General features: G+C 38.5%; 1 protein-coding gene across 1 annotated transcript; it reads right to left on the bottom strand.

The window, feature by feature from the left end:
* Positions 1 to 1,153: 1,153 nt before the first annotated feature.
* Positions 1,154 to 26,366, bottom strand: Cnrip1 (cannabinoid receptor interacting protein 1; the record flags this gene model as incomplete). The annotated part of the gene is given in 3 exon segments (XM_005385669.2): positions 1,154 to 2,173; positions 23,771 to 23,921; positions 26,163 to 26,366. Coding segments are annotated over 3 exon segments (495 nt in total). The 3' UTR covers positions 1,154 to 2,008.

The raw sequence follows: 26,366 nt of genomic DNA, 5'->3' as shown, positions 1-26,366 counted from the left end.
GAGATGAGGGCATGAAACAGCTTGTTCATAAATGAAACTATTTACTGGTCAAATGCTTATGTGGATTAAAATGCATAGCTCTCTTATTTTTCTACCTCCTAATTGACCTGCATTTCTATTGGATGTTCTGGAATTCTGAAAGAAAACAGAAGTATCTGTCGTAAATCCATAGTTTTAAATCTCTCAATGTCCAAATAATTGCATGTTGGTTTTAAAAATATGTTAATTAGAATGGATTAGTGCTTATATTTGGCAGTCGTAATAGATGCTGTCATTTTCGAATAATTAAACAAGCTAGTTGAGAAACACCATTTATTAGCCCAAAGTCAAGGCATTGCTGTTCTCCAGTGGCAGTACAGCCTCACTGCAAGCAGCCTGCTTAGAGGCAGGAAGGGTTTTTACTGCCATCCAAATTCCAAATTCAGTTCTGTAACCAGTTCTTTAAAAATACTCCCATTAGGCTGGTGTGGCGGCGCACGCCTGTAATCCCAGCATTTGGAAAGCTGAGGCAGGGGGATCGTTGTGAGTTCCAGGCCAGCCTGGGCTACAGACTGAGCTCAAGGCCAGCCTGAACTGCATAGTGAGACCTTGTCTCAAAAAGACAATAAATAAATAAATAAAAATATTCCCATTAAACTTGCATATTCTTGCATGAAAGATTTACAGGTGCCAAAACACCAACAAAAAGCTAATCCCTAACCTACTTTTTCCAACACAGTGAATATTTCAATATTGTTGGAACGTATGATGTTCCTTTTGAGAGCAAGCTCCTTTTCCTCCTGTGGAACTTTCCTACCTGTGCTAGGTGCGGTGCATTGCCCTGGGAGCTGGTAAGGAGGTCTCAAGCCTGGTGTCCCTGCTGGTACAGCTCCATGCTCTCCTACTACACTGCTGTGTAGCTAATGGAAAGTAGTCACCGCAGGAGGAATGGAGTGAGAATAGGGACAAGCACTCTTTGACTGCCTCCCAAATACCTGGTTCCGTACTACCTTGTTAAAGCTGGCAGGAGCACTCCTGTTAAATAAATAAGCTAATTCTAATCCAAGTACTCTACATCCCCCTTGCCCTGCAGCACAAAGATCCAAGTGGACTGACCTGCAGCAGAGGTCCACTACCACACAGCTATTGCCCAAATTAAGAATCCAAGTGAGGGCACGATTTCCAATGCCTTTATTAAGAAATATCAAAAGTTGATTACAGACCCGTACACAGTTTTACAAAGTTCAAGTGAAGGGAATGTTGGGAGGCCATCGATATGCACATTTGAACACTAGGGTAGTTTGCCAAAGAGGTGGCCCGAGGACTCCTGTCACTTTGCTTTCCAGGGGTCCACAGCAATGCTTTCGCCCCCTTTCCACTGCAGCATAGCACAAACCCTTAAGTTACTTGAAAGAGTATTTGCATATTACAAATACTTTTCACATTTTTGTCCTTTTGTCATCCTTATTCCCTGAAAAGCTGAGCTGTTCGTAGGACGCACAGCACTTGAGTCCTGTTCCCTGCAGCTTGGATTATATTTTCACAAAGTTTGCTTTGAAAGCTGGCCAACACTGCACGTTACGCATCACCATACCACACATGGGAGGACCCAAACACATTGTTATTTTTTAAAATGTAACAATGAACAAAAAGGTGTGGGTGTGGGTTACCCATCTTGGAAATAACTCACCGCAGTCACTTAGTGGAACCCTCAAGGACGGGACAAGCCTGTCGGTTCCCCTGAGCTCCAGTCACAAGCGGTCGACAAGATGAGTGAGCACTGTTGGGTGCAGGAACACCAGCACAGAAAACAAGAAAGAGCACTGTGGGGGGCAGTACTTCACAATCTCTTATGTCAGGGGTTCTGTATCAGAGGGGAATTACACTTTGGAAATAATTAGGAGTAGTAGGTCATTAATTCCAGAGGAAAAACAGCCACGGTGTGGTGTGCCTTGGTTAAGGCTTGTGCTGGTTTATCTAAAAGTAGGTTTCTGGAGAGCTTGTCCAGCAACATCAGAGAGAGCTGTCTTCAGAGGAAGGACTCCTTGTTCACCCACATGAGACTGCGTGTCTCGTTGGGCTTGCATTCGTACTCAATGACAGAGAAGGGGCTTCCCCACTGGCAGTGGTCTCGCTTGTGGTAATTGTAGAACTTGACTTGCCACACCGTCTCGAAGGTCCCAATGTCCGTGAACTGAGGGAAGAGAAAGTTGCCCAGTGAAAACCTCAGTGGATGAGAGTGAAAGCCAGTGACAAGTGTGCTTGATAAGCATGCATAACCAGGCAACTCTCTAGGTCTGCAAAGCCTTGTCTGTTCCTTTCATGACCTACCTGCCTTCATTACTGGAAATATTTTCCTGAAAAGCTGCCTGGCATTTGCTGTCACATTGCTTTTTAATGAAGATGAACCCCAAGTTTATCTTGTTTTTCAAGTTTCACTTTTTGAAAATCACTGTAAGAATTTCAGTTTTAGACTTTGCTCCAAAACTGTCCCTACCCTAAAAGAGGTCCTGGGAGAGAAGAGAGAGAATGATGTTTACTGCTATCTTCTGCTTTCTGCTTCAGAAGAGAGTGGTACAAGATAACATCTGTATAATACATCTAAGCATAAGATATAATGGTCCTTCTACCATTCTGGGGAAAGATAACTGACATGAGGGGACAGTCACAAGTACTTTGGAAGTATTGGATACATGAGGACCTCACTTTATAAAAAAAATGGAGTGTTTTTAAGTCAGGAGTCCATGCTCATTTCTCAGGCTTAGATAATATATTACCTTATATCATATTTGCGTACCTAGTATGTAGCTTGCACATATAAAGTTTTGTATGAAGCATGGTTCTTGCCCCTAAGACGTTTGCATTCTACTTCTGGAAGTTAGGCTGGGCAAATCACTGTGCAGAACTCTCCCAAGGCACAAGGATACATTACTCTTGTAGCTGAGAAGAGGTCATAGTATACCCTAGAGGCCAGTGGGCAGATGCTCAAGTGGCCTGTGGGGTTGCCTGACCCTGCTACCACCTTCTGGAGCTATTTAGGGGATCTGGCATTAAACAGCGTGATGACTGTTGTTATTTTCTTCCATGACCCTCCTGTCATGGGAGGGGACAGGGACTGACTTGGCAGGATTCTTAGACTCATCTGGAGCCAGGAGACATGGAGAGAAGAAGGGCAGTGAGCAACAGGAGCCTTCTGCTTTGCACCTGATACAGGAGGAGGGTGATCAGGTGCTTCCCAGATAGCTTTCCAAGATGCTCTCAAAATTATATCCTGCACCATTGCCTCATACTGCTAATTTGGTCCCAAAACAAGATCTGGGATTTCCTTTGGAAAATTTGCTTGATGTGAAACAGTAGTAGCTAGATTCCGCCAACCTCCAAGGTATGAAAATAAAGTATCTCTTTTTAGAGTCATGGCTTAAAGACCTATGCATACAAACATAGCAGCTTTTTTCATAATAGCCACAGATTGACGTTAACTCAAATGTTTATTTATTTGGTGCTAGGCAAGTTTTAGAATATTTATAAAATGGCATTTTACTTAACAATAAAAAAAACCATGCTGACTCAGGCAACAACAGGGATGCATCTCAAAGGCATACAGAGCAAGAATCTAGACCCCAAAGAAGACATGGTCCATAACTCTGTTTATGTAAATTGCTGTATAATTACAGAATATGATCCAGACTCACCAGACACCCATGGTTACCTAGGGCCTGGGATGGAAGGGCGGATGCAGTTGTGCAAGAGGGAACCCTTGGGGGTTATGGAAGCATTCAATAAGCAGGTCAAGGTGATGGCTACATGGACGCATATCGGTTGTCACTCACTGAACTGTGTACTTCACTTGCATACATTTATTACATGTAAGCTATGCAGCAAAATCGATTAAGCAAAACAGAAATATCTATTTTGGGATACAGATGTTCTAAACATCGCCAATTGGAATTGAACTGTACAGCCTTTGAAAGCGTAGTTTTTGTCCAGTTAAAGGTATGAGTTTATGAGGGTCTAGCAATTCCACCCCTTGTAATTTATCTCAAGAACATCATAAAGTAATATGAAGTATCACCGTTTTTTTGTTTTTTGTTTTTTTTTTTCCAGTACCGGGAATCAAAACTCACGACCTTGCGCTTGCCAGGCAGGTGCTGTGCCGCTGAGCTAAATCCCTAGCCCCTTGAAGTATCATCTTTAAAGAGGACATCATAAAGTTTAAAGTAAGGAAAAACTGAGCTCTGAACATCTATTTTTAAAGCATTAATTAAGGCATGTTCACATAATGAATACTATGTAGCAAAATAAAGATTTTTCTATTATTTTATATTGTCATATGAACTAAGCCGAGAACCGTCATGAATGTGTAGTATTATCCAACTTAAATAATATCTGTTAACACTGGAAACCGATGGGATATTTTGTTTTCTTCTATGTGCTATCTGCATTTTCAAAATTTAATGATTAATTTTTATATCAGAAATGAATTAAGCCAAAATTGCATTTACATGTTTTACCAAGTAGTTACTATCCTTAACATAAAAGGTTATAATAATTAATAAGAAGTGCTGGAATATTTAGATAAAAGACTAGAACACTGATCCTTAAAAATGGCTAGCATCTGAGAAACAATCAAATGTAATGTTATTAATAATTACAGAAATATAACTTTGATGCAGAGATACTATTCAATCATCAATTTAGTGAAAAAATTTTTAATTTCTTGCCTAAAGTAACCTAAGCATGCAATATTGAAAAATTATCTTGAAAATAGTGGCATATCTGTATGATGGACTTAAATGGCCATTTAAAAGTAATGTTGTTGATGTGAGAAAATTCCTAGAACAATATAAACAGGAAAGAGACTCGAACAACTCATTTATAGCATGATGAGCATACTATAAATGGTGAATGTTTAAATTTATTTATTTATTTTTTATTTTTTTTCCAGTACCAGGGATCGAACTCATGACCTTGAGCTTCCCAGGCAGGCGCTGTGCTGCTGAGCAAGGTCCCCAGCCCCCAATGTTTAAATTTAAAGAAATTATTACAGTAAAAGATCCATTGCCATTAATCACCCTCAAAATATTCCCACTGCAAACACACTCATCCTATCACTATTGCCACTTTCTGAAGTAGTTCTGGAAGTCCTCTTAGTGAGTATCTTTACAAGGTGTGGTATAAAATATGATGCGTGTTGCCACGGTGTACCACCCAAGGGAAAGGCAGGTCTCATCCACCTTATGCAGCAGATCTGGGACTGTATGACTTGTGGTTCTCCTCAAAGTCCAAATGACCATGAAATATAAATGTTTTGAATCAATTCAGGACATTAAGGTAGCCATGACAGCTAACACAATGATAGTTTTGTTCACAATAATGTAGTGGTAGTATGAATAAATAAAATCTTATTTTACAATTCACTGAAACTTTGAAAGATTTAGTATTACCTCTAAACCAGCACAAGAAACCGCGAAATTTAGCAACTGAATTTTAAAATTCAATTAAAATTTCAATTGAAGAGTATTTTATTATAAGCATATCCTTCAAATGCCAATTAATCTTTTGAGAGAAACAGCAACCCAAAACCATACTAGGTAAGAAACAACGTTGAGATCTTTTTTGAAATAAATAGAAGTTGGCCATTAAAAAATCTAAGATGATTATGACCACAGGTAAGAAACAAACTTAAGGTTCTACATTTATGTCTGTAAACAGTTAAAACTGTGAAAGTCTCAATCTAACCATTCTCAGTAGCACAGGAGACCAAAATAGAACCATGCCTATGACAAAAGTCATAGCTACAGATATGAGACATTTAGGTGCCCGTATGTCAGTTCAATTTTCTCTTTGGTTAATGTTATTTAGTTAATGCTATTCTCTTTAGTTCCATGGTTACAAGGAACTTAATTGCTGCTCACCATGTATATATTCTTTCTCTCTCCCATACCTTAGATGTTTACAGTTCCCATTAACCTTCTTTCCATTTAAGTTCTACTTCCCAGTTCTCCTACGCTTAGAGCTCAGAATTTCTTCTCATCTGGCTAAGAACAGACAGGATCCCCAAAGGTGACATTCTTTTTAAGGAAGGGAAGCATCTTTGCAGTCTCTTTTCTCCTTGCCAGCCTTGGTCCTTCCAAGGAAAATTTACCCAGGCAGGTTCCCGGGCTATGCGATTTATACTTGAGTAGAAGTCTGTGCATTTGTACAGGAAGTCTACATGATACATTCACATATATCACCCCACCTTGATTTTTGCTACTTCCATTTTATGGACAAAAAACTAAAATTTAGAGGTGAAAACATTTTGCCTGAGGTCTAGTCTTCATAGCTAACTCCTTATAGGATGAGGACAAGAATCTATGTCACCTAATTCCTAGCTAGAAGCCATTATCACTGTACCAAACTGTTTGTACAAGCAAAATGGCCAAGAGTGAGTGAACAGTTTTTCTTTTGTCTCCCTGAAAACTTACATGAGTTACCACATGTAGAATTCTTTTAGGATTTGCTATGCAATGAATAGTTATGTGTTCTCCCACCCCTCACAGCTCACTCGTGGAAGCCTAAATTTCTAGGGTGGTCGCATTTGGAGGTAAGGCCTTTGGGAGGTATTTAAGTGATGAGGGCAGAGCCCTTATAAATGGGATTAGTGCTGTTGAAAGATAATCAGACATGGGATAATCTGTCTTTATTCTCTGCCATGTGAGAATAGAGCAACAAAACAGCTGTCTATGAACTAAGAAGAGGGTCTACACTAGAAACACCCTCTTGATCTGCGAGTGCACTGACTTTTGTGGACTTCTCAGCCCCTATGGCTGTGAGAAATAAATGTTTAAGCCACTTGAGAGTATTATGTTATAGCAGGCTGAGCTGAGACCTGTGCGTCCTGGGCATTGTACTTGCCATGGTGTTTGATAAGTTGCAAGTCTAGGCATATTTTTATTTTACAGTGAATGTGGAAGAGAATGCATCCCATTTCTGAGGAGACTTGTTGCCTTCAAAGAGCTTATTTTAAATAATTTCCACAGTCTTACAAGCATTTGCCATAGAACCCCTACAGTACTTTCTTTCCCTGGTACTGGGGATTGAACCCGGAGCCTCGCACATGCTAGGCAAGAGCTCTCCCACGGAGGTATACCTCTAATGCCAAAATCTGATAAAGACAACACAAAGAAAGGAAAATAAAGACCAAAAAAATCCTCATGGACTTGTATGTAAAATTTGCCTACGATTCTATTTGCTGGAAACGGTAAATCAAACCAAGTGATGTATACTAAGGATAATACACCAGGACCAAGGGGAGTTTATTCTTGGAGTTAAAGATTATTCAGTATTTGAAAATTTCCCATATTAACAGAATAAAGGAGAAAAACCACACGTCATATGTTTCAGTCAATGATAAATGGCTACCCGTGTTACCCTAGTGACGTCATAGCCATTGTAGTTTCTGTTAAGGATGCTCTGTGGTGTTTGTACAATGATGCAATTATCTAGTGAAGGATTTCTCAGAATGTATCTCTGTCCTTAAGTGAGCCCGCACCTTCCCTTCCAAGTACTCAAAGGGCAGGAGAGACCTTCTCAGTTCTTTCTGGAGCCATATTGGTAACTTTCTACTGTAACTTCCTGAGACCACCATTTCCCCATGGGCCTCTGGTTTTAACAGGATGCATTTATACTTCTTTTTTTTTTTTTTTTTTTTCAGTACCAGGAATCGAACTCATGACGTTGCGCTTGCCAGGCAGGAGCTGTGCCGCTGAGCTAAATCCCCAGCCCCGCATTTATACTTCTTTAGCACTAGGTGTCAACAGAAGATTGGTGGGCAGAGAAGATGAATTCAAACCATTTAGAAAGAACTTGATACCAATATTTTTTTTCTAATTGGGTCTGTAAAGTGAGATTTTCTAAATTCTTTTGAATAACGAAAGCAAGAGGTTTTTCTAATATAATTTAGAACACCATGAAGACAAAGGTGTTCTTGTCATAACTCTTGTTTGCCTATCCAGGGATCTGCTAAAGGGCTGGAAAGCCTTATGGTGTTAGAGGATTTGAGATATATGGCACTAAAACTTAACTTCCAGATCCTTGGCCCTATATGTAAAGCCTAGGCCCTCATACAAGTGTTTATATCTACAAGCAGGTGATTTCTCTTCCCAGTGATTGCACAGCTTTTGGCTTGAGAATCACTCATCTATTTGTATTGTATCTGTAATAGGTGGTTTATAAGGAAAATGATTAAAAATAGAAAAGGCTTTCTGATCCAAGTCAGCAACTCTAATGTTTTTTTGTTTTGTTTTGTTTTTGAGACAGGGTCTTACTATGTTGTTCTGGCTAGCTTTGAACTCACTATGTAGCCCAGGCTGGCCTCGAACTCATGGCGATCCATCTGCCTCAGCCTCCTAAATTCTGGGAGTATAGGCATGTGCCACCATCAGCTCAGGAGCGCTAACGTTAAGTTAAATTTTCATTCTAGTGGTGATTTTTCAGTAGCCTTTAATGCTATGCTAGCATATTTGAAAGTCAACAATATCTCAAGTTTAAGTATAAAATAGTGTACTATAGCTACCTTCTTACAGACAACAAGAACTCTTGGTATGTCAGGTATATCCAATTATCTGTAAATTAAAGAGCTAAGGCCCTAGATTATTTAAATTTATATAGTCCATCAAATCACCAGTGTGGGTGCCTGAGGAAGTTGAAAAAGTCAGAATCTGAAATGGTAGGAAAGCATGAAGACACTATCTAACTCTGTAATGAACTGTGGGACACTTTAACTCAATGGGAAGTTTATTCAACACAGAAGAGAAGGGATTTGTATATCTGATTTCTCAGGCCACTTTCAGTTCTAACACAGTATAAAGACTACAAACTTACCCTTCAGGATGTGACAATAGTGATTTTTTTTAAATTTTAAAGACAGTAGTAAAAGAAAAAAAAGAACAAGAGCAGCATACCAACATCACAAATGTAAACAAAACAAAGCACATTTAAAAGTGATACAGAGTTTCAAGACAAAATGATAGGAATTAACAGTGGTTGTTATATTTCATATTGTTATCTTCACCTATGTTGCTCAGATTACCAGATGTAAGAATGGAAGATTGTTCAAACCATTAAAGAGAATAAAAATAATTATTAGATAAAACATTAGAGATGATACAGAGTTTCACTAGACAAGATGGTAGGAATTCACCATTGGTTGTTCCATTGCATATTGTCTTCAAATCAGTTGTTCAGATTATTAGATATAAGCATGCAAAATTGGTCAGAATACAAAAAAATTTAAGCATTAACTGTTTCTTTTAATATACCAACAGACATTAGCAGTACAGTTATTCCAGCTATCTTATATATCTAGATCTATATATTATCTATCATCTATCTATCTATATTTTGTCTTCCTTCCTTTTTCTCCTTTCCCTCATCCCAGTCATTCCTTCCTTTGAGCAATTTCTTTCCCTTTCCTATCATCTATTGTACATTTTGAGTTCTACTTACTCTTGCAGGTTCCTACACCAGGGAGACAATATGATGTTTACACATGTGGGTCCGATTTATTTCACTTATGAGTATGGTCTCTAGTTACATCTATTTACCAACAAAAGCCTCGAGTTTATCTTTTTTTATAGCTGAGTAATACTCCATTGTATAAAAATACTACATCTTTTTTATCCATTCCTCAGTTGATGGGCATTTGGGTTGTTTCCAAGATTTAGCTATAACAAATTGTGCTGCTATAAACATGGGTGCACATATATCGCTGTGGTATGATGTTTTTAATTCTTCTGGGAAAATACCCAGAAGGGGAATAGCTGGGTTGAATGGCACCTCTATCTTAGTTTTGTGAGGAACCTCCACACTGATTTCCACAGTGGTTTCACCAATCTACACTCCCACCAGCAGAGAAGGCTTCCTTTTTCTCCACAGGCCCTCCAGCATTTGTTATAGGTTGATTTCTTGATGATAGCCATTCTTTCTGGGATGAGATGGAATCTCAGTGTTGTTTTAATTTGCATTTCTTGAATGACTAATAATGCTGAACATTTTTTTCATGTATTTATTCTCCTTTAGTATTTCTTCATTTGAGAAATGTGTATTCATCTCAGATGCCCATTTTTGGATTGGGTCTTTGAATTTTGGGGGCCTGATTTTTTAAATTCTGTATATGTTCTAGATAGAAGCCCTTTGTATGAGGGGCAGTTGGCTAAAATTTCTTCTCAATTTGCGGGTTTTCTTTTGACTCTGTTGGTGATTTCTTTTGATATGCAAAAACTTTTCAGTAGGATGAGATCCCAGTTGTTGAATCTTTGAAATATTTCCCATGCAGTTTGGTTTTTGTTCATGAACTCTCTGCCTACCCCAATAGTGATTTTTTGAAGAAAGCCAGACTCCCAAGAAGTGCTAATTATGCCCACACCAAAAAGACTGAAGGCTAGCAAGTCCCTGTATGATTTCTTTTTGGTTGGACACCAAGGGGAAATCTAGGAATGTACCCCAGAGGCTTCGAAGATCTTCATGATTAAAAAAAAAAAAAAAAAAGATGAAATACTAAGGGTCAGAAATTTGAGAAATTTTAAAACAACAGTAAATCCTTACATTTTAATTCAGTTTAATTCAGCTCAACTTGAAAGGTTACCTTCCACAGATATGCATTCACTGTTGCAATTACTTTGACTATTAAAAGGTGGAAAGTTATAATTATGTTGCCCAATACACATTGTTACTCTTTTGTGTGTGTAGTTGGGGTGGAACTTGAGGTTTCACCCATGCTGGGCAAATGTTCTACCGCTGAGCTAAGCTACATCGCAGCCCACACTGTCACAAGCTTGATGGAGACACAGGATCTTAACATATGACCATTAGAGATTTTAGATGTGATTGTAAAAAATGCTTTAATAAACCACTTTGCGTTTGTATTTATCTCAACGGGAGTGAAATTTTTAGGTTAAAAGAAACAAATCTACAGGGTTGCTCCCACAAATGGCCACAGTGTTATTTTTTTTTTTTTCACAGCATTATATATACCCTTTTACAATGTTACCAGCAATAAGAAGGCTTTGTTACAATTATTATGTCATTGGATATTACTTTAAAAATGGATTTTCCACTTTACTTTTCATAATTTTCAAGAATGCTAATTTTATTTCTTATGTGCAAAGTGTTCTTCATATTTTATTAATATTTCTATTGAAGATTTTTTTAAAAAATCACAGATTCTTTAGGTAAAGTGTCATTTTTCTCACTTGCTTTATTTTTCCATGGTAGAGAAACATAATTACACTTACACTTATCTTTACTTTATAATTCTATTTAAAACTGAGAACATTATTTTTCCATAGTTGACAGCCTATTTTGAGTGTTTCTGTAATTTTAGGCCTTAATGTGATTTAACTTTTCCACCTCATTTAACCTTGATTTATATATTGATACTGTTGATCATTTTAAAAAGGATATAAAATAGTGTTTATCATTTTACATAAAATAAAAATATACCAATAAAAATAAGGACATGGAAAGTAATATAGACTTACTAAACATAATAATTTGTTTGGTCTTAGATTTGGTTCTGGGCTGGTTGTCCATGTGAAAAACATTTGTCACTGGATATAGCAGCACATGTTTATAATCTCAGCACTCTGGGATGCTGAGGCAGGAGGATTGCAAGTTTGAGACTGGCCTAGCCAACTTGATGATTTACCCACACTATGTCTCAAAATAAAAAAGAACTGGAGATATAGCTCAGCGTGAAGGCCCTGAGTTCAAACTCTAGTACCAGAAAACAAAACGAATAGTATATTGTTTCTCTTCATATGACATAAAAGGCAATACTATAATGACTGATAATCAAGAAACAGAGGCTTGCTCCACCCTGCTTCTTTTGACAGCCCTGAAGTCACACAGGGGAGCCTTGGGAGTTGAGAAAACAGTTTTGCAAATATTAACTTAAATCATTCTTATGATTAAAAAGGAGAGAAATATCAGTCTCTCAAAAGTTAGAAAATGAAAGGGCTTTTTAGATCTAAATTCTAAATCCAAACCAAAACAAACCAAAGAACTAGATGTGGAATTTATTTCTTTATTTTTGGTTTTTCCCTGGTACCAGGAACCGAACTCATGACCTTGCGCTTGCCAGGCAGGGGCTTTTGCCGCTGGGCTAAATCCCCAGCCCCTAGATGTGGAATTTAAAGAACAGGTGTGAGCTGTTCCTAAACAAAGTCACATTTTAAGCTTTCACAGCGCTTGAGAGGCTACTGACAAAGCACAGTTCAGTGAAAATGGTGCTAAACTTACTTAAGGACGTAGTTTTAAATTCTTTTTGAAATGGTCTATCGATATTCATGTACCTCTCTCAGACTTTGTTACAACATCGGCACATTACCTGTCTGACATGAAAAAAATTTTATATTCCCAGAAGTCTGAGAATACATCTTTAATTTTTAATTTTTTTTTTTGTTCTTTTTTTGAGACAGGGTCTCACTATGTGGTCCAGGCTGGCCTCGAACTCGTGGCAGTCCTATTGTCTAAGCCTCCTGAATGCTGGGATCACCGGCATGCACCACCATGCTGGGTCAAATTTTTAAAATAAATATTTTCTTTAGAAAAAATACTATAGACACAGTAAAATTCCTAAAAGGCAAAAATCATGTACTAAATTGAATGTTAATGATATTTGCCCCAAATATCTTTATTTTTGGTTTTCACTTTTATGGGGAAATATTGGCAGATTTTGTGCTAAGCAACAAAAAGAAGGAAAAAATAACAAAAAAACTAGGCAGAGATATCAGGTACTGCACACTGCCAGGAAGACAGAGTTTTGTGTCCATGTAGATAGAACATAAAACAGGCAGCAGTACAGGCTGGACATCCCTAATCTAAACGTTGGAAATTCTGTGAAATCTGAATTTTTTTGAGCACCAACCTAGTACTTTAAAAAAGTTTAGGTTTGAACATTTTAGATTTTGTATTTTCAGATTAGAGATGCTCAGCAGGTATAGTATACGGAAATATTCCAAAATCTCAAAAACTTTGAATTCTGAAATACTGCTAGTTCTAAATATTTTGGATAAGGAATATTCAACCTGTACCAAAAGAATAGGCAGAAAGCATAGTCAATATTATCCATAATGCTTAGTTTTTACACTCACAATTACCAGATATATAATGACATAGGAAAGTGCAATCCATATCTAGGAAAAAAGTCAGTCTATAGCAGCTTACTGTAAATGGAACCAGATGTTATATTTATCAAAGATTTCAAACCAGCAATTACAGATATACTGAAATAAATAAAGGAAAACATGGGTTTTATGAACAAACAGATGAGGGATTATGAGCAACAGAAAATATAAAAGATACCAAGAAATTCTAGAGCTAAAAAATGGTAGAAATATAAGTATGGAAATAGCAGAGGAAAAAACCAGTAAGTTTAAGGATACATTTTTAAAAAGGATCTGAGTATCCATTAAAAAAAAAAAGAAAACTGACTGACTGAAAGAGTAAACAGAAGCCAAAAGGTACAATAGATATTGTGAAAGGGAAAAAAGCTGCTCAAAAGAAAAGAACAACTGGGATGGGGGAAAGGAGAAAAGAAGGAAGGGAAAAATATATATATACACACAAGATAGCTAAGATAATTGCATTACTAATTTCTGTTAGTTCATTGAAAGGAGCAGTTAGTGCTTATATTTTTTGATCAATTTTGCATGCCTGTATATGGTAATCTGAGCAACTACTTTGAAGATAACAATATGCAATATAATAACCATTGTTAATTTCATAACATCTTGTTTTGAAATTCTGTATCTTTTTTATTGTTTTCTTATTCTGTTTAAAAAAAAATGAAGAAAATTCAACACAATCTCAAAGACTGGAGGCATAATACCAAGCTTCCTGATAAAGATTTGTTTCGGTCCTACAGGGAAAGTAGATTATTGTGAAAAAGATGCCAATAAATTTGACAGTTAATTTAAGTGAAACACTTCAAAGGCATGTTATAAAGGCTCAAGAAATAGCCAATATAAAGAAAACTGAATTTGTATTTAAAACCCTTTAAATAAAGTGAAATGTATGCACGTAAGAGCACTTCACAAACTAATGGTTAAAAATACTCCAAATTTTGTGAAAACTTTTTCTAAATTCAAGAAATTCATCTGGGTGTGGTGGTGCATGCCTGTAATCTTAGCACTAAGAGAGGCTGAGGCAGGAGGTTTGCTGTAAGTTCAAGAACAGCTTGGGCTACACAGTAAATTCAAGGCCAGCCTGAACTGCATAGTAAGACTCTGACTCAAAGAAAAAAAAGAAGGAAGGAAGGAAGGAAGGAAAGAAGGAAGGAAAAAAAGAAGGCAAGCAAGCCAGTCAGGTGTGGGGGAGCACTATTGTATTCCCAGTACTTGGGAGGCTGAGGCAGGAGGATTGCCATGAGTTCAAGGCAACCCTGGGCTATATAGTGAGTTCAAGGCCAGCCTGAACTGCATAGTGAGACCCTGTCTCATAAAACCAAAAAATTAAAAAAGACAAAGAAGGAAGGAAGGAAGGAAGAAAGGGAGGAAGGAAGGAAGAAAGGAAGAAAGGAAGGAAGGAAGAAATTACTTCAGTGCCTCCCCAGAAAGAAAGATGCAAGGAAAAAAAAATTAAGCTCTTCACAGTCAGATTAGTGAAAACCAGAAAGAACTCTACAGTATAGAAAGGGATAATTTTACTGTGCATGTATTACACCTCGATTGAAATTCTTTGGAATATCAGTGCATTTTTTAACTTTAAAGAAAAACAAACAATAAAAACAATGCTATACAATTTCAAAACAAGATTATAGGAACACAGCAATGTTCAGTACATTGAGCATTGTTATCTTCAAAGTAGTTGCTCATGATACAAGATGTAGGCATGAAAACAAGCAGTATAGGCATATACCTGTCTTTTCAATGAGCTAATAGCAATCAGTAATAGATCTATCTTAACCTTTTTATATGTGTGTGTATGTATCTGTCTATATATCTAGCTATATTTCCTTTCCTCTTCCTTCTTTTCTCCTTTTCCCCGTTCCGGTTACTTTTTCCTTTTGAGCATTTTCTTCCTATTTCACAATATGTATTGTATATTTTGGGTCTTGTTTACTCTCTCAGCTTTATACTAGGGAAACAATATAAGACTGATTTATTTTACTTATAAGTATGTTTTTTTTTGTTTTGTTTTTGTTGTTTTTTGGTTTTTCTCCGGTACCGGGAACTGAACTCACAACCTTGCACTTACCAGGCAGGCACTTTTGCTGCTGAGCTAAATCCCCAGCCCCTACTTATAAGTATGGACTCAAGTCGCATCTATTTCCCTATAAATGTCTCAAGCTTACCCTTCTTTATATCTGAGTAATACTCCATTGTATGAAAATAGCACATCTTTTTATTCATTCCTCGGCTGATGGGCATTTGGGTTGTTTCCAAGATTTAGCTACTACAAATTGTGCTGCTGTAAACATGGGTGCACATATATTGCTGTGGTATGATGTTTTAAATTCTGGGAAAATACTCAGAAGGGGAATAGCTGAGGTGAATGGGACCTCTAATCCTAGTTTTTCTGAGAAATCTCCAGAGTGTTTTCCACAGGGGTTGCACCAGTCTACACTCCCACCAACAGTGGAGAAGCATTCCTTTTTCCCCACAGCTCCTCCAGCATTTGTTATTTTTTTGTTTTTGTTTTTGTTTGTTTGTTTTTTTCTCTGGTACCAGGAACCGAACTCACGACCTTGTGCTTGCCAGGCAGGCGCTTTGCCGCTGAGCTAAATCCCCAGCCCCAGCATTTGTTATTAGTTGATTTCTTGATGAGAGCCATTCTTTCTGGGGTGAGATGGAATCTCAGTGTTGTTTTGATTTGTATCTTTCAAATGACCAATGATGTTGGACATTTTTTCATGTATTTATTTGCCATTTGTATTTCTTCATCTGAGAAGTGTATATTCATCTCAGATGCCCATCATTGGATTGGGTCTTTGAATTTGGGGGGGATCTGATTTTTTTCAATTCTTTATATGTTCTAGGTATAAGTCCTTTGGCTTCGATTAAAATTTTTAACACAAAAAGGAAATAAATAAGTCCAGAAAACAAATGAAATAAGAAAAAGTAAGAACAAAACACATGAAACAAAGCAACAATTTTGGGAAAGCCAATAAATCTCTAGCTAGACTGATCAGGGAAAAAAAGAGACATATTTTGAATAGCAGGAATAAAGAAGTGGCTGAGTGTGGTGGCATACGCCTGTAATCCAAACACTCAGAAGGCCGAGGCAGAAGGATCACCATGAGTTGCAGGCCAGCCTGGGCTACAAAGTGAGACCCTGTCTTACAAGAAAGAAAGAAAGAAAGAAAGAAGGTAAAGAAAGGAAGAGTGGACTTTGTTAAAGGTTCTAAGATATTAAGGGATTACATATGATTATTACAAGCAACTTTATGCCAATAAATCTGACAATTTAGTTGAAATGAATTCCTTTAAATCCAATCTGTAAAAGCTCAAGAAATAAATTATGGGCATGGTTGTAGTGGTGCATACTTGTAATCCCAGTACTTGGGAGGCTGAGGCAAGAGGATCACTGTGAGTTCAAGGCCAGCCTAGGGTATATGCTTAGTTCAAGGCCAGCCTGACCTACATATCAAGAGAGTGTCAGAAGAAGAAGAAAAAGAAAGAGGAGGAGGAGGAGGAGGAGGAGGAGGAGGAGGAGGAGGAGGAGAAAAAAAATGTGGGTGAATAAATATTATGAAAATTGAATATGTCAGGAGAGGCCTTCAAATAAAGTACAATGTGTGCCTTCATTGGTGGATTCTATTCAGCATGAGGAAGAAGATCATTTCTACACAAAATGTTCTAGAAACTATTAATATTTTCCAAATCACTTTATGCAACAAGCATTAACTTGACATCAAAAACTAGATACCTATAAGAAAAATACAGACTAGTTTCTTCCAGGGACATAGATGTAAAAATTCCAACAAATGTTAATGAATCAAATCAGAAAAATATACATAGATACAGAAAAATATACCATGACTAAGTAGTTGTTATCCTGGAAAGTTATTTTAACACTGAAAAAAAATCAATGATAATCTCACAAGAGACAGAAAAAGCTTAAAACATTTTATAACATCATTATAATTCTCAGTAAACTAGAAATTGTCATCCTTAACTTTCTACAAGGACTGATAATGTAAACTGTACAGCAAACATCTCGTCTGTTGTTGAAAAACTGGTTTCTTCCTATAACTGAGGAACCAAGAAGTCTACTGTTTTGATTTCTATTTGACATCATTCTGAAGGCTCTAGCCATTATAATCTGGCCACAAAATTTAAAAGGAATGTAGATTGTAAAGAAAGGAGAAAAACTGCTTTTATTTATAGATGACATTAATGGTATATGCAGAAAATCCTAGGCATTAAAAAAAGATACTAGGATTAATTAATGAAGTTAGCAGGACCTCAGGATTCAAGATTAATATACAAAAACTAACTTTCCTCATATACTGTATCATCAATAAAACAATTCCACTTGTAGTATGCAAAAATATGAAATAATGACAAATTTAACAAAATATATCTGGGTATTATAACATAATACAGAGAAAATTAAAGATCTAAATAGAAATAATTTGTAGATTAGAAAACTCTATATTAAGATATCAAATTTCTCCAAACTGACCAAAGTTTTTTTTTTTCTTTTTTTGGTTACATGTTCTTGCCATGTTGCCTAGGTTGGGTTCAAACTTTTGGACTGAAGTGATTCTCCTGCCTCAGTTTCTCAAGTATCTAGGACCATGTACATGCCACTATGCCTTGCTGACCTATAGATTTAATGCAAACAATGTACCAATCTTTGTAGAAATTCACAAAGTCATTCTAGAATCTACACAAAAACACAAAGAACACTAGCAAATTTTTGCCTTCCCAATTTTTAAAATAGAAAACTCTAGTCCTTATGTAAAGACTATAGTAGAGATCATGAAACAAAATTCTCTTGGCCCTTTAGGTCTTTTGCAGTTTCAAATTTAAGAGATTGGCCTATAATGAGTTTATCAAGCAACTACAGTTCTCAGACTTTGCTGGTGAAAATAAGAAATTGTACAACAGCCTGGATATTTCTTCTATAAACATACACCTCCCTTGTGACTTAACAGTTCTCTTTTTAAGTATTTACTCAAGAGAAATGAAAGCCTGTGTTCACATTCAGGCTCATACTGAAATGCTCAATGATGCTTTATTCATAATACCAAAGGTCCAGAACAAACCAGATGTCCATTTGTTATACAGGGATAAATGTATGCAATATGTGTTATCCAATGATACAGGGAACCAATTATGGATAAATGAACCTCAAGAACCTTATGTTAAATGAAAGAATTTAGGTAACATTGCCATTTTATTTATATAACAATCTTGAATAGTTAAAAGTGTCCTTCAGGCAACAAGCCCAGACTGGGCTAGAGTTGGGAGTACTGAACACAAATCAGCATAAGGGAATTTTCAGGGTGCTGGAAATGTTCTCGATCTCTGTTGAGAGTCATCAACAGTTGTACTTACATTTGAAGCTGGTGCAGCTATTAATGTAAATCATACCTCCAAGTTCATTTAAAAACCTTGAGGAATTTGTATAGGAGAAATCAAAAAAGGGAGAAGGTCTTGTTTATTAGTTTGTTTTGCGTTGCTACAGCAGAATACCCAATGGTGGATACTTTATCAAGAAAGAGAGTGGTTTAGCTCACAGTTTTGGTTGTAAGTTCATACAGTTCCATCTGTGTGGCTATGGTTGGTATCCCACTGGTGGAAAGGGTCATGGTCATATGCAGAAGGGTCCAAGCACTTGGAGTAGCTTTGCTTTGTAACAAACCACTCTTGGAAGAACTCTGAGAGATCACATCAGTCCCTCCCAAGGCACTGCTCTGTGACCTAATTACCCAGCATTAGGCCCCATGTCTTGAAGTCTTTTTCACCTCAACACTGGGGACCAAGGTTCTAGTACATGAACCTTTGAGGGAAATACTCAGACCGTATTCATACTACAGCAAGCTAGAACATCCAACCCCTACTACCTCTCTAGCCTTCTCAAAGAGAATCTCCCTTCACTCTCTGTTCCAGCCTGGCCGGGCTTCTCTCCTCTGTTAGGACAAATGCAGTCCCCCAGCTCTTGACTTCTGCAGTTCCCCTTTCCCTGAGTAACCCCTGTCCTCCTGTTACTCATGGCAAGAAAGCCATCTCCCAACTCTTAAATTAAGACCAGGTCTCTGGCATATGCTCCAAGGGCACTGTGCTCCTTTCCCACTACACTTTTTAATAGTAATTATTTACCTCTTTATAGATAACCATGTAGAAAGTATGTTTGCACCCTCTACATGACAAGGTTTGTGAAGCAAGGGGGATTTACTGTGTTCACCACTCTTTTCTCAGAGCCCAATGTATAGGAAATCCTCAAATATTTGCTGATAAAGCGAGCAAATTAAAAAACTAATTTAAAAACACTAAATGTAAAGTAACATGTTGAATTTAGTGCTGTACTAAAAATAATACATCACATTTTGTAGAGCTCATTTTAGGAATTAAAGTGTAGTCTAGTATCTGAAAGTGTATCATTGCATAATATATCTCATTAATGTATCAAAGGAGATACAGTTATATGCAGGTTATGACTATCTAAACATTCAAGATAATTAACTGAAAAATTTTAGTAAGCAAGTTCAATAAGACAGTCAGTTAGAAGTATGTGAATATATATTAGTAAAGATATATTTAAAATAATGCAGAATTAGCATAAGAACTGGCATAAGAATCAATGAACTTGATAATAGAGATAATAGCAATATTATCAAGATATTAGATAATAGAGAACTATAATTGTTTTCAATATAAGAAATTACTATGAAAATGAACACTGGAGAAAAATAGATTATTTGAAAACTTGTTTTAGGACATTATGAACAAATATACTCCAATAGGAAACTATAAAATAAAAAACACTTAAATCTAATTCATCTAAAATCTAACAAATAAATCCATGAATGCTCAGATGAAAACATACAGTACAGTTGTGTGCATAATGTATGCATAGTGTATGGAGTTAGGGAACTTTCTAAGCTGGGTGGATCCCAAGTGTAAAAAACACAGGAAAAGACTTATCTATTGGACTATAAGAAAATTTAAAATTTATATTATAAATAAGGTTAAAATGCAAATGATAAAAGATGAGCACACTCATGATGTAATAAGACAAAGGACTATTTTTAATTTTTCTTCATTTCTTTTCATGGTACCAGGAATCAAACTCAGGATCTTGCACTTGCCAGGCGGGCACTTTGCCACTGAGCTATATCCCCGGCCCTTTAATTTAATGTTTAAAATCAGTGAGACACACGGTATAAAAGCAGTGGAAGCCAGATGGCCGCACACGTCTGTAATCCCAGTACTCAGGAGGCTGAGGCAGGAGGATTGCCATGAGTTCAAGGCCAGCCTGGCATACATAGTGAACTCAAGGCCAGCCTGAACTACACATTGAGACCCTGTCTCAAAAAAACAAAACAAAACAAAAATAAGTAAAAGCAATGGACATTAATCCACAAAGGAAATGCAAATGGTATATAAAAATGTTAATATTTCAAATTAGCAGCCACTAAAGTTATAAAAATTAAAATATTCACCAATCAGATTAAAAATATTTTAAAGTATTTTCTTATACCAATTGTATAGGGACATGGATACTTAAATACAGATTCTATGATCTAGCTTTCTTAGATGCCATTGCCTAGCTTTTCTTAGGTTATAAAATGGCTTAGCATACACATTTCTTAAGGAAATTTATCCCAAGAAAACATTAAACAATTTTGCTGAAGTGAGTGAATCTAATGTAGTTTTTTATAATACTGAGAAATAATAATCAGCAATAGTGACTGAGGGTAGTTTCATATATTCATATAATTCAGTGCTCAGATTTCAAAATATACTGCATTTACAAACTGGAGGTATATTTGACATCTGAAGATGTACAGAAGTAGAAAAAGTATAAGTAGAAAAGACAGTACAAATAACCTTCTAAGGACATTCATCAAAATGATAACTGCTACCTCCTACAAGAATTATATATTTCTCCCACTTTGTATTTTTCTACTTGTTTAACAACCTCTGATACAAAATTGAATTCTTTACAAAAATAGTTCAAATAGAAGGTGCAAAGGATGCGATATTAGATTATTTTTGTATGTTACTGCTGTGGTTGTTTTCAGTATACTGAGTACTGTGAAACCCTAAGGCTTTCTTTTTTTTAACCATTTATAATTTTTATTAGTACATATTTGCAGTATGTAATGATTACAGTCACTGTGAGGAGTTGGTACCTGCACACAACACATTGTAATTCTTTTTACTTCCTCTTCCCCCTCCTTCCTTCTGTATCTTGGAGATCTTAAGGTTTTTAAGGAGTGGAAGGATTAAGTCTTAGCTCTCAAAGGTCATTCCACACACCATCTTCCTCAGGACCCGTTCTCTGGTAAGCATGTTGAAAATCCCGTTTCTTTGACCCCACTTTTTAACTTTCCTAAAATCACTGTAGGTGGAACCTAGGACTGGCAATCCAAATAACCTCCTGAGGAGATTCTTATGCTTGTGGTACTTGTAAACCTCTGTGGAGGGCAGACAATTCAAATGGTTTTGTTTGTGTGTTCATTTTGGCGCTGGGGGACAGGTGGGTTTTGTATGCTAGGCAAGTGCTCTGCCACTGAGCTAACTCCCCAGGTGTTTTTAAGTTCTGATACAGGGTTCAGTAAATTGCCCAGGCTGACCTCCATTGTGTGATCTTCCTGTTTCAGCCTCCAGAGTAGCTGGGATTACAGGCGCGCACCAGCACTGTGGCTGGCTTCGAAGTTGTTCATGCAGAGAGAAAAAGCTACTTAGTTTTTTTTTTTTTTGAGAGAGGGTCTTGCTATGCAGTTCAGGTTGGCCTTGAACTCGCTTAGTAGCCCAGGCTGGCCTCCAACTCATGGTGATCCTCCTGCTTCAGCCTCCCCAGTGCTAGGATTACAAGCATGTCCCAACATGCCCGGCTGCTATTCAGTTTTTACAGCAGCAATGTAGGTGAATTTTCCTTTTTATGTGTTTTGACAAGCTTATGTCACCATCTATTGTGTTTTTACATATAGTTAATTCTACTTGTTTAACCTTTTATCAGTTTGATGTTTTTGTTTAATTAATATTGCTTTGCTGTAAATATAGTCTCATAATGTACAGATTGTCCTCTGTGTGGCCCTCTGTATCAATGGACAATCTGCATCAATGGACATCTTACTGTGGATTGAAAATACTCAGAAAATAAAAACTGTGTCTGTACTGAACATGTATAGACATTTACCTTGTCATTATTCCCTAGTTAATGCGGCATAACAACTATCCGCACACTGTTAGGCAGAAAGTTAGTCATTAGCAGCCCTAGGAACAACTGAAAAGTCAAGATGACATGATTTTTCCCTCGCCTTTTCTTAAATCATTAACTATAGACAAGATTCCACACAAGCTTGTGGTTTTAAACTTTAAGTTCAAGGAATGTAACATCCTCTAAGTGTTCTGACAAGATCCAGGGCCCAGATCATGAATGAAGGCTTAGAAAAACCTCAAGGTCTATGGGGTAGTAAACAGGGATCTACTGCCCTTTGAAGTGAGGAAACACAATCGATTTTATTTACACAAGAACAATGACTTTGGAAGAAGGAAAACTATTTCTTCAAAGACCCAGTTAATCACATAAATGGCCAGACTGGATGGTCTACTTATGGACCGCCAACACTTGTGAGGCTGAGGTAGGAGGATAGCTGAGGATTGCTGTGAGTCTGAGGCCAGCCTGGGCTCCATAGTGAGTTCAAGGCCAGGCTGAACTACAGAGCAAGACCTTGTCTCAAAAAAAAAAAAAAAAAATCACATGAACGTAACCTGAGGCCTCATTCAATACAGTTGCCACTTTGGCACTCGCCCACTCTCATGTTTGAAGGTTTATTTTCTCTCTTTCTGAAAATTTATCATTTTACAAAAAAACTCAACCTGTACTCTGTATGATGGCCTACATACCTTGTCCGAGATCATTTGTCAAAGACAAAGAATGGAGGTGTATTGCCAGTACCTTGTGATGTTAGGAGCTCGCTATGTCAGAAGTCTGCTTCTGGTAACAATACTATTTGTATTATATTAGGTATCATAACCTAGAGATACTGGAGATGGACACAGGGTATATGTAAATATCATGGCACTTTCTATAATGGCTTTAAACATTTGCAGATTTTTGGCATCTGCAGGGTGCCCTGGAGACAATCCCCCATGGATTCCCAGGGATGGCTTTATTTCATCTCAGTAGCACTTGATACAAAGGGGTTATTATTCTCCATGCAGTCACTTTTTAATATCCCTCCATTTGGAGTAGATGCAAGTAGCAAAATGTCACTGAACAAATCAACATTTTTAAAGCTGAAATACTGTAGGCTACTTGGAATTAGAGACTTTGAAGGGTCAATTATCTAAATTGGTTCAGATGCAGAATATAAAAGGGAAAATGGCAATGTAGGTACTCTCTTCAGAGTCATTTGCCTGGTGACTTTAGGCATCTATTCTGCAGGTTCAGTCTGTCATACAAAAGAACATTAATTACACAGTTATTTCTCCAGCAAGCCCATGATGGAAATCCCATCTAACTTTCACAGTTCTTGGCTCCGATACACTTTTTCTTAAAGATTGCTAGTTTTCCTCCCTTGGTTTCCATTCTCCCTGAAATGGAAAAGCCCCCAACCCAGCCTTACCGGCATGGTGATCTGGATGGGCTGCCGTTCTCCGCTCTTAGTCGGGGCCACGCCTTCTGTGTCATATGTGCCCGTGTACACCACTCTGTCTCCATCCGGTTCTTTACACTTCAGCTCCAGTGGGACAAGCACACCACCGATGGAAATGTTCCTGCAAATGGACTTTAGTTGACTATATCTGGTAGGGATTAGCTTGGGTGCCCTATCCTGGTCTGGACCGAAGCCCTAGACTGGAGACCTACAGGGCTTGGCTAAGGGAGACACTGCAGTATGGTAGAAAGCTCTGAAAGTTCAGGAGGGTGAGTTCTACAACTAACCCCTCATGTGACCATACCAACTACTTCGTCTCTTTGGCCCAACCTCAGCGTTCTCATCCACAATATCTCATCTAGCTACTAGTGTTTCTCTTCTTTAGTTACTCAGCAAAATCATCTGTGGAGCTATTAAAATCTACCTCTTCCCAGTTCCACCTCAAAACCCAGGGACTAGGATTCATTGGTCTGGGATGTAGTTTGGCACTAGTAAGTTTATTTTAAGGATAATAAGATAAGATAAGGTCAAGAACCAGTGACTAGCTCTCTAATAATTACAGGTTCTATGATTTTTTTTTTTTTTTTCTGGTACCAGGAATCGAACTCACGACCTTGTGCTTGCCAGGCAGGTGCTGTGCTGCTGAGCTAAATGCCCAGCCCCAGGTTCTATGATTCGATGGTACTCGTCTTCAAGTCTGTCACATCACCAGAAATTCCCACTGGCATCGTCTTTGTTAGGATGGTTGTTCTCAAAGGCCCTGGACTAGCAGTATCAACCTCACCTATCAGGACACAAAGCTTTAGGCCTCACCCTAGGCACAGAAAACTAGAAACTCCAGGGAGGACCCCAGTCATCTATGTTTTAAGCCCTCCAGGTGATTCTAGGCACACTATGGTCTGATCACCACTGGAGTGGGGCATTGAGAAACCCTTTTTAAATTATTATTACAGCATATTTGTGATAGATAATGCATATATTCATCTTGGGGAGTTGGTACATGTCTGCAACACGTCCGAATCCTCTTCACTTCCCCTTCCTCACCCCTTTTTCTATCTCTAGATTCCTGGTTCGTTTGCAAAAAGTCTATCTCCCCGTTTCCTCTTATCTTTTGCTTTGCTCTTTAAATTGTTTATGCTTGGGTTTCTTATAGAGAAATCCTTGATAAAACTAAAGTGTAGCTAGAAAAAAAATCTTTGCCATTAAATCTGTGTTTAGACTAACTTGAAATTTAGAGAACTACCCTGAGGGAAATGGAATGTAGAGCAGATGGGTCGGGGGAAGAGGCTGCCAGGAAAGAAGGGAAAGAAAAATCCTAGAATACATGCATGTGTTGGTAACGCCGGGAGGCGTGAGGGCAACGGCTGCACGGACTCGGGGTGCTGCCAAATAGATGAACCGAAACACGAGGAACCCTCCAAGTGTGCTTCTGGTCCTTGCACTAGCAGGCTCACACAGGTTTACTAAATTAAAACAAATTATGAAAGTGTGTCATGGATTCAAAATCCTCTCCTCCCACAGTATATGGCAAATACCATACTGATTTATTTTCTCCTCACAGAGCAGGTAATGGATTGTCTCCCTACCCCTACAGGCTGCTGCACCGTTCTGCACTGACTTTCTTGCCAGAGGTTTCCTGGGTGCGTCATTTCCTGGTCGCTGGGAAGAGCTAATCCCTGCCACTAATGAACCAAAAACACACTCTTGTGTTCGAGGATGCTGTTCATCTCAGGCAACATCACCAGACTGAACAGACAGCTCCGGGGGCTGGGTGAGGGGAGAAGAACTGAAGAAACTGGGCCTGAGCAGAGGCCAGGCCCTCTGTCTTATGTCTGCAGCTCCAGGCTGGGGTCCCCCACCTCCAAAGGGCCGAAGGAACAGCTGCGATATCCTTCACGGAGCACCCCCAAATCACCCACCCCCCGCCTTTACGCCCCATCCTTCAGCCTTATTTCTCCTTCTTGCAGGCAGAAGCCGGTAGAAGCAGGCAGGATGCCAGGGCAGAGCAGAGGAGGGCTGGTACTGCGGGTAGATGAACCCTGCTGCGACCTTCTCCCTGTCCCACCCTGACCAGCTTCGTTTCCCAGCCGGTGGCTGAGTAGAAAGGAAATTTACAAGTCCCCCCCACCCACGTAGCTGATTTAAAGGGATCCATTAAAGTCCCTCGATCGTGGAGGGAAGGGGGAACAGTAATGCAACCATGAGACAGAGGAGAGGACCAAGCAGGACCGGGAGCTCTTCCCCGGCCCCTGGCCCGCCACGCGCGGTGCGAGACTAGAGCGGCCCGGGGAGGCTCAGCTGCCCCGGGGCCTCGCCCGCGCCCCCCTCGCCACCCGGCAGCCGCGGCGCGCCCCGGACTCACTCGACCTGCAGCGTGGTGGGCTTAATCTTCACCTCCACCTTGTAGGAGGAGCCGGTGAGCAGCTTGATGGTGCGGTTCTGGCCGAAGCGCTGCCCATCCACCTTGTAGAAGACTGGGCCGTCGTTGGGCTGGATGCGCAGCGCGATGGAGAGGCGCACGAGGCCCGGCAGGTCCCCCATGGCCGGGCGAGGGCCGGGCGGCGGC

Source organism: Chinchilla lanigera, unplaced genomic scaffold (genome assembly GCF_000276665.1).
Source record: "Chinchilla lanigera isolate Chin_1 unplaced genomic scaffold, ChiLan1.0 scaffold00023, whole genome shotgun sequence".
Classification (NCBI taxonomy): domain Eukaryota; kingdom Metazoa; phylum Chordata; class Mammalia; order Rodentia; family Chinchillidae; genus Chinchilla; species Chinchilla lanigera.
The sequence above is the reverse complement of the archived record's forward strand: the minus strand, read 5'-3'. Positions and strand labels throughout refer to the sequence as shown.